Genomic DNA, 9,138 nt, shown 5'->3' with positions numbered 1-9,138 from the left:
GCAGGGGCAGGGCTTGGAGTGGGCACCCGTGGCGCTGGGAGGATGTTGCATTTATTCCAGATTTCACCACTGCTCCGCTTCCAGCACCACTGCCGCCAGCTGCCCGGCACTGCTCCAGCTCGATGCCCCACCTCCACCCATGTGCTGGGAAGAGCCAGGTCTGCGGTTGGTGGCAGTGGTGCTGGGAGCTGAGCTGCGGTGAAATCTGGGGTGGATGCAGCATCCTCCCAGTGCTGCTGGCACCTGCTCCAAGCCCATCCCCTGCCGAGAAGTGCCCCACACAGCCTCGGCTGCAACCCACCCCACTCCACCCTGTGCAGCTCCAGGGACATATGCCCCTCCTACCCCCACCACGCCCTCCCAGGTTGCAAGCACAAGCTGCGGCTCTGTCCCGCCTCGCCCTGCCTGGGCAATGCCTGCTGCTGCTGCTGCCCACTCCCTCACTGTGGGAGGTGTTGCTCTGCCCCCCTCCATACCTCTTCCCTCCCACCTCCCCTTCTACCACACTGGACTGACCAGCTGGAGGCATCTCTCCATGCTGCTGGCTCTGCTCCTGGCTGCTTGAGTGCTGTACTGCAGCTGTTGGACATTTATCAACCTAATTGGGCCAATATCCAATACAGCAGATTTTCTTTATATCTGTATCGATCCATCGGTGCACCTCTATTTTGAAGTTCTTCAATAATCTCTCTAGGCCTCGGTAGGTTTTTTTCTTTTCAAACTTCCCTTCATCCTTTTAGATAATGGATAAATATATTCATTATACACTGACAAAACCTTAGTCCTGGGGGACCTTACCATTATTTCCCCTTGTTGGTCACTGCCTATTTATTAGACTGCTTTTTCTTCTCTTAACCAGTTTTTAGTCCATACCTACTAGTATTAGCTCTGGTGTCCTACTTGGATTCTTCACAGAGTAGGTAGAGGGCCTGTCAGGCCAGCAGCATGAATCCAGGCCTGGAGTTGATAATGTACCAAGAAGGGCTTCTGATAATGAAAATTGCTCTTTAGGTGCTTGCTCTGACATAAGAGCAAATGCGATATTTAACAATCAGAGCAAATGAGGTATTTATTTTTGTCTCTTACACATCTCTGTAGTACACATGGTACTTTATGTCAGTGAATTTAATTGCAGTGAGGTGCAAAGTAAGAGGTTTTGGCACACCTTAAAAAAACGACAACAACACCCTCCCCCCCCCCCTTAAAAACCTCCCATACTTCCGTGCTGAGAAAATGTGTACTATTAAAGTAACTGCAGTTAACAAGGATGGGTTTAAATCTTGGCATAGCTGATAATATGCTGTAGAGCTGCATACGAAAACGCTTGATTGAAATTTAGGAAATTCCAATACACTAAAAAAAAATTAGAAATATTTTTTAAGGTATTGGAAATATTTTTAAAGATATTTTCCCTTTTATCTGTTCAGCTAGGGTTGTAATCAAACAGAAGGCATGGTAGAGATGCACCTTTAGGACTTTTACATGTGCTCTGCAGATGGAGGGGGGTGGCACTTTAATTAGAGTGGCGATGAGAGCCAGTGTAATTAAAGCGCCATAGTGTCTCATGTATCAGTGTCCCTGCATTTAAAAATGGTGGCAGGGGCACTTGAACTAAAGCGCATTCAACAAGCTTTAGTTCAAGTGACCCTGCCACCATTTTTAAGTGACCCAGGGGATGCTGACACGTGAGATGCAGAAGCCTGCAGGAGCACAGTAACTACCGCACTCCAGCAAACTAGATTAATCAAGTCTGCTCCAATGCACTGTAATTAAAGTGTGTCAGAGCAGCCTCCCTACTCATGTATAGGCACCCCTAGAGACTAACTAAACTTAACCTTCTGCCTGACTTCAGACCAACTCAACTTACTACCTCTCTGTAATCAAATAAATGCACGTTTCCTTATTAAATATAGATCAAATGTTTGTAAATTGGAAGATATTAGGAGAGTTGAACAAGACAGTCAGCTCTTGAAAACTGAGCATTTAGGGCTTGTTCATATGATCTAATGCATCATACATATTGTTTTCTGAGAATTGACTAGTTATTTTCTTCCAGGTGTTTGTGACCAGAGTTTTGGGATACATGTAGCAGAGCTTGTTGCTTTTCCAAAACACGTAATAGAGAGTGCAAAAGAGAAAGCTCTGGAGCTGGAGGAGTTCCAAAACATTGGAGAGCCTGAGGAATCTGAAGGAGAGCCAGCAGTGAAGAGATGCTACCGAGAAAAACAGGTTAGCTGACATAAAAATATGTTTAATCTAGACAAACTGAAACTGAATAACTTGGGAACAAAACTTCCCCAAAGCACATTTCATGCTAAAGTGCCAGTTTGCCCCATTATAAAAATGGTCTGGCTTCAGAGTTCATTCTTGAAGTTCAGTGAGTATCTAGGGAGTGGGCTTTGGTTTTGATTAGTCTGAATTTAAATGGACCTAATCAGGCATCTTCTCCATAAAAATAGATTTTGCTTTGGTGACTCCTTCGTGTAGCTTATTTCAATAAATATTACTCTGTCAGACTAATTTTGTTAGTCCAGTAGCAAAAAGTAAACCATAGGAATGTAACGTTACCTTTCTAATGTTGTGGTTTTGCATTAGAAACCTGATGGCTGGCAAAAAGGAAAAAACTAGAAAAGTGCAGATTTTTCATTTTAATAGAGAAACACACAGATTTTGTTCTTTTGCAGATAGCTGTCTGCAGACTGGCAGAGTTTCTGGAGCTTAGGCCCAGGGCTGCAATACACAGCCACAGGGCCCTGGCAGGGAGTGGGATGGAGCTGTGGGCAGCTCATCTGGGAGGTGGGGGGGGATGAGGCCAGCTCCCTGCTGCTGTCCGCACTCCTGAATGGATGCGGGGGATGCTCCCCAGATTTGTGTGCAGGGCAGGGGCAGGCTGCCTTCTACAGGCTTGGGCTCCCCACCCTGTTGCTCTCCCTCGGGGCCTTCACAGCCTGGTGGGCAGGATCTGCCCACCCCGGAGCAGCGAGGGGCACAATCCCACACTGCTGCCACCCTGCTCTGGGGCGGGCAGCAGGCGCATCACCAGGGCAGCGTGGGGCTCACAGCAGCTGCAACAAGCTTCCCTGCCTAGCCCTGCTGGGCTGCGGAGGCCCTGGGAGAAAGCAGCTCACAGCCATCCTGTGCACAGATCTGGGGGCACGTCCTCCCTTTGCCCCCTGGGTGTGTGCACAGCAGAGCAGGGAGCCAGCCCCCCTTCTCCCCTGCCTGAGCCTGCAGCAGGCAGCCTGCACCTGCCTCCCCCTCTATGGGCTCCACTTTGGCCATGCTGCCTGTGGGGGAGGGGGAGCTGGGGTCCCCACTCAGGATGCAGCAACCGCTGCCTCCTGCGAGTGGCACCCAGGGCTCAGGTGTGGGGGGCCTCTGCTTTGGGGGGCAAGGGGCTGCAGACCAGGGTCCCTGGCCCCATAGTCCTGGCAACTTGGGGCCCCTCAGCAGGGCCGGAGGGGTGGGAGGTGTGAGGGACACCAGCAGGGGTGAGGGAGCTGTTTGTGGGGAGTGAGGGTCACTAACAGGACTGGGGGATGGTGACTTGGGAGTGAGGGGCCTGGACCTGCCTCCTGGTAAGCTAAGGGGGCAGAAGGAGCCCTGATTTTCCATGATAAAAAACACAAAATCAAATACCAAAATTTATAGGTACTTAGAATTTATTTTACTATAGTGATTGTAGGCTTCCAAATTGCTTTAAAATTATAAGTATCTCAATAAAACATTGTTCAATTATACCTATATATAGTGGTGTTTCATTTTAATCGTGGATTTTGGGATTTTTATCAGAGAATTTGCACATTTTTTTTTATCAGAGAAAACCAGGATCCCTGCTTATCACTTAAAAAATTTCCACTTTTAGCCTTTCCTTAAAGGCAAGTACATAAGTCTTCGTTTTAACCTGTTCTCCTTAGTGACTGCCAGTCTTTGGTTGCTTGGTAACAAACTCTCCTTTCCCTTGGAGTGTTAAAAACATTTTTGTGTTTGCAGTTTAGCACCCCAGTATCTAGTCGATGAGGTAAAGTTGCTGCTGATTACAGGGATTGAACCAGTCTTTGTATGCACCCAGTGCCCAGCTCCAGAACTAAAATTATGAGCAGAGATTAAATATGAAACAGACATTGTAAATTCAGCCTTTTAGACTATCAGGTTCTTAAAACATACAGCATTTCACACCCCCAGCAACTTTAATCATAAGATCATAGATCAGAGGATTAATCATGGGTTAATCATAGGATCATAGAAAAGTAGGGTTGGAAGGAACCTCACAACATCATCTAGTTCAGCCCACTGCTTCAAGACAGGATCATCTCTGACTAAACACCTTGGGAGAAGGAATCCACAGCATACATACAGGCTGGGGAGTTTCCCTCTTAAAAGCACAGAGGCGGAAAGGGATCTTGGCGTCATTATTGACTCCAAGATGAACATGAGCCACCAATGCCAGACCACAGCCAGCAAGGCCAGCCATACCTTTTCATGCATCCAAAGATGCATCTCAAGCCGGTTCAGGGAGGTGATACTTCCCCTCTATGTGACACTGGTCAGGCTGCAGTTGGAGTACTGCGTCCAGTACTGGGCGCCGCATTTAAAAAGGGATGTGGCCATCCTGGAGAGGGTTCAGAGGAGAGCCACCCGCTTGGTGAGAGGGCAGCAGGACAGGCCCTACGAAGAGAGGCTGAGGGGCCTGGACCTGTTCAGCCTCAGCAAGAGGAGGCAGACGGGGGACCTGATGGCTGCCTACAAACTCATCAGGGGAGATCATCAGCAAATAGGTAGAGCCCTTTTCTACCCAGCACTACCTGGGGTGATGAACAATGGTAATAAGCTGATGGAGAATAGGTTTAGGTTAGAGATCAGAAGGCAGTGTTTTACAGTTAGGGTGGCCAAAATCTGGAACCAACTTCCCAAGGAAAATTTGCAAGGATTGAGATTACACAGTTTCTTTAGGTAGCCTGTTTCAGTGCTTGACCACTCTCATAGTTAGAAAATTATTTCTGATTTCCTATATAAATATCTTCTGTTGCAGTCTAAGGCCATTGTGCCTCATTCAGTCCCCTGCACCCACAGACAAAAGTCTATCTCTACATAGCAACAAATGTTTTTGTTCACAGATTGTTAAGTGAAAGTGAACATTGATACACATTGATATAGCTCTTGCCAAAAGAGCAACAAATGCCAAAATACCAGCCTTTGGCCTTCAGACATTTTTTTTATAGCTAAACAGAACCCCACTGTTTTCTTGGAGAGATGTTGGAAGGAGTAGGCTTAGGGACTAATTACACATTCATTTTTTTCTTTCAGGAAGGTGAGAAAATAATTCAGGACTTCGTTTATCAAGTGAAAGCATTGCCGTTGACAGCCATGTCTGAGGAAGACATCAGAACAAAACTGAAACAACTGAAAGCTGGAGTGCTGGCAAAGAATAATAGTTTTGTAAATGAAGTTATTGCCCGAACAAAAGCCACTTCATGAAAAAAGCCAAATGAGACATTTCATTGAGAGTATGTTTTAAATTGAAAGAACTATCATTTTCTGTCTTGTAAGGTTTAGACTTTATAATACTTTGCATTGATCACTAGTGCAACTTTTTTCTCTCTGAGTAAAATTTTGAAACTGTCAGAGTACATACTGTACTGGCTTAATAACTTAGTAATGATTATCTGTGATTTTTTTTTCAAAATTTTCAATAAAGTTGTTTTCCTAATGTTGGGAAAGTATTAATGCTACTTCAAAAAAGAGTCATAAAATCTGACTGAAACGGGATGTGCCAAACAATGGAACTGTTCAAATTACATATAGCAAAGTATTGTATATGGTAAGAAAACTACGGGCTCAGGTACAAAATGGACAGATGTTCTTTTTCAGGATTATTTATTGGTAATGCATCTCCTAGTCCAAAATAACTATTAGTGCTATGGTTAAAATTTTTTTTGAGGTATTACCATTTAATAACTTGATATTTAACTGAAACTATTTTTTTAAAATGCAAGGAGAGTTTACACTTGCTTGAACTAGACATAGTGCAAGGAAGTGCTATGCCAGCCTTGCATGCACTACTTCCTGTTCAGTGACACATCTTCATTGTCCAGAGGCTGCCAGTTGGGTGGTAGTTTTGTAATACAAACAACTAGTACTTGGACTGTAACAACAGTCAGCTTTCACGTGCATGTGGAAACAGATTCATGCAGGCTGAAGGGCAAAGACTAATTCATGTTAATACACACCATGAGAGATTTTGTAACATATCAAGATGCAAATTTGCCTGCAGTTCTTGCCTAAATCTAGTACCTTCCATGGTGATGGTACAGTGCTTTAACTATATAGTTAGAACTGTCCATTTCAGAAGCTTTATAGAAAAAAAAGTGGCACTCTGTCTTTGAGACTACAAAAGTAAAATAAAATTTCTGCTGCAGATGACAGAGATGAATCCTTGATGTGTGCTGTCCACAGATTAAATCAGTGTATTCTAAGGATGTTGGTGGCTGCAAGCTGCTAAAAAACCAATAGCAACAAGTTTATCTGGATAACCTTGAAGTTGGCAAAAAATTCTTTAATGAAACCAAGAATGTAGAAAACAAGTGTAGTATTCCAACTGTAATAGGCAAAAGTTGGTTTGTTGTGAAGAATGTTTCTTTACAACGCTTCTTGGCCTTCTCTGCTCAGATCAAGTGTAGTTCCTGAACTCTGCTATAATGCCCTGTTTTCATTTTAAAATAGAATACTGTACTAAAAAAGAAAAGATTGCCCACACAGTAGAGCACAATCAGTGCATATATTCAGTTTACACAGGTTTGCCAGGCAGAATAGAATTGTATAAAGCAATGCCAAAGTAGCTACATTTATTAATCCATGTGGGATTAATATGCAAATATTCTTAACCATATATGTATTAGGAAAGAATCAATTTAAAATATTATGGAATTAAAATTCACATTGGAACACAAGATTTGCAATAGATCAACCTGCTTTTGCTTTTCTAGAAAGAACTGGCAGTCTTTGAAGTTTGCAAGTGCTATTAACCTACTTAAGCCTTCTAGGAAAATGAGCTGGTGGGCTATTTGCTTATGTGAAGTTACAGTATTCAAGTGGATTTCTTTAGCAACAGCAATAAGCCTTGTTCTTTATTGGAATGATGATACAATCCAGTAGGCAGATGCTTGTGCCACATGCTCCCCTCCTCATCCATTGAAGAGTTCCACAGCTGCAGCATGCTCACCCATCTCCACTGCTGCCCTATGTGGGGACTCCACAGAAGGTCTGCTCCAAGGCAAATGAAGAGCAGAAGTTGGCTTGCCTTCTTCAGACACAGGGAGAGAGGTAGTTAGCCATGTTAGTCTCAAGTCAGGCAGAAGGTGGGTTAGATCTGCACCCCAAAGAATCAGAATATTAGGGTGGGAAGGGACCCCAGGAGGGCATCTAGTCCCTTAAAGCAGGACCATCCTGACGGAGATCATTCCAGCCAGGACTTCGTTCAGCTGAGCCTTAAAAACCTAACAAGGTAACCCATTCCAGTGTTTCACCACCCTTCTAGGGAGAAAGTTTTTCATATTATCCAACCTAAAGGTCCCTTGATGCAACTTGGCACCATTGCTCCTTGTTCTGTCATCACTGAGAACAGTCTAATTTGAGGGTTTTCAAACTTTTTGGGTCAGTATACCCCTGGTGCCTGGTCGAGAAGCAAGGAGTACCCCAGTGGCCAGTCGATGAGCAGGGGAGACCCCCCTGAGACCAGTTGGTGGGGGGTGTTCCCCAGCGGCTGATCAATGAGTGTGCTGGCAGCACAGCGGCGGTAGAAGTGCCGGTGGCGGTGCCCACTGCCAAGTACCCCCTGAGGCCATCCCACGTACCCCCAGGGGTACACGTACCCCTGGTTGAAAACCCCTAGTCTAACTCCAAAGTTACTGACTGACTGAATCAGATTTAGTCTGTTCAGCCTGAAGTAAGCAGCAACTTACTTCATCAGGTGCTCTGAAGGGACTGCAGGAAGCACATGTTAATACGACTAGGCTAAAAACAGAGGTGGTGTTGGAAGCAGTTCTTATGGATCAGCATCAACCTGATACAAAGGAAGAGCAGCACAACCATTTACACATGTAGCTTATCCTTGGAATAAATGGCAGGTAACTCAAATAAGCTTTGACTGTCTGGGGGGGAAAGTGTTAGTGTGCATTATCTTGCATACCTCACAGGTACTTAAAGTGGGATTGTATGGATGCAGAATTCCAGGACAACAGGCCTTCTCCTTGGAGAAATCTGATGTCTGGTTTTAGCTTTAGAAACTATCAATTTAAGTTGCTTCCCTGTTTGTACTATAGAACCTCCCTTTTGGGAGGCTCTAGAAGCAGCTGAGGTGATGATAGATCCGGAGAGTACAGCTGTTTTTCAGGAGTTGGTGCCCAGCATGTAGTGAGAAGAGGATACAGTCAGGGCAGTACATATGCCCACTGTGGAAATACCCCTTTGCATCTGTGGATCCAAGTGTTGCTATAATCCTAGGCTGCACCTGGGGGTTGGAAAAACCATTCAAACGAGAGTAGGAAATTCTGGCAGTTGAAGCTTGTAATGTTTCCTTTCCTTTCGATACATTGTTCCTGCAAGGGGGAGAATGTCCGTTTGTTCTAATTCAAATTAAGCTGCTTTTTTTCCCTCTTCAAAGGAGTTGTGCCAGGAAGTCATCTGTAATGACAACAAATGTGCCAAGAATACAAAGATCATCAAAGCTTCCCAGCCAAATAGTGTAGTTATCAAGAAAGTTTGAGGCCCCTTACTGTCAGTCTTGGGTAAAAAATGAAATTTTCTTTTTTTTTCTCAGTTCATACCCGCATTTTCAGAATGCTCGGCACTGGATCCTTGTTGAATGGACAATATCTGTAATCTGTGTAGTTGCTTTTCATTTAGAAAGCTGTTTAGGAAGAAAACATTTTTGGAGGTGAAAAGAAAGGTCATTATTGAACACTGCTGAAATTAGTTTCTCTTGAAGATGCCATTTTTCCTTGATTACTTTAACTACTCTTCATCAGACTAGATTAGAACAATAGGTGGCTTTATAGGCAGATTTATTTTTGTATTGCAATAATACAAATACTGGCCATTGGTAGCTGACAAGCTTCTCAGATTTGCTTGATAGTAACA

The 9,138-nt window shown here is 44.3% G+C and overlaps 1 protein-coding gene across 1 annotated transcript in view; it reads left to right on the top strand.

Annotated features, from left to right (window-relative positions):
• The window catches only part of MSH2 (mutS homolog 2), an 89,613-nt gene extending 83,628 nt beyond the window's left edge, over positions 1-5,985 (top strand). The window contains exons 15-16 of the mRNA XM_019549348.1: positions 2,057-2,229; positions 5,308-5,985. Coding sequence (XP_019404893.1) covers positions 2,057-2,229; positions 5,308-5,478 — 344 coding nt within the window. The 3' untranslated portion in view covers positions 5,479-5,985. The remainder of the gene's footprint in view (positions 1-2,056; positions 2,230-5,307) is intronic.
• The last annotated feature ends 3,153 nt before the right edge of the window (positions 5,986-9,138 follow it).

The sequence above is a fragment of the Crocodylus porosus genome, unplaced genomic scaffold (genome assembly GCF_001723895.1).
Source record: "Crocodylus porosus isolate Cpor-Errol unplaced genomic scaffold, CroPor_comp1, whole genome shotgun sequence".
NCBI classification, from domain to species: Eukaryota; Metazoa; Chordata; order Crocodylia; family Crocodylidae; genus Crocodylus; species Crocodylus porosus.
This window is presented reverse-complemented; position numbering and strand designations above follow the sequence as displayed.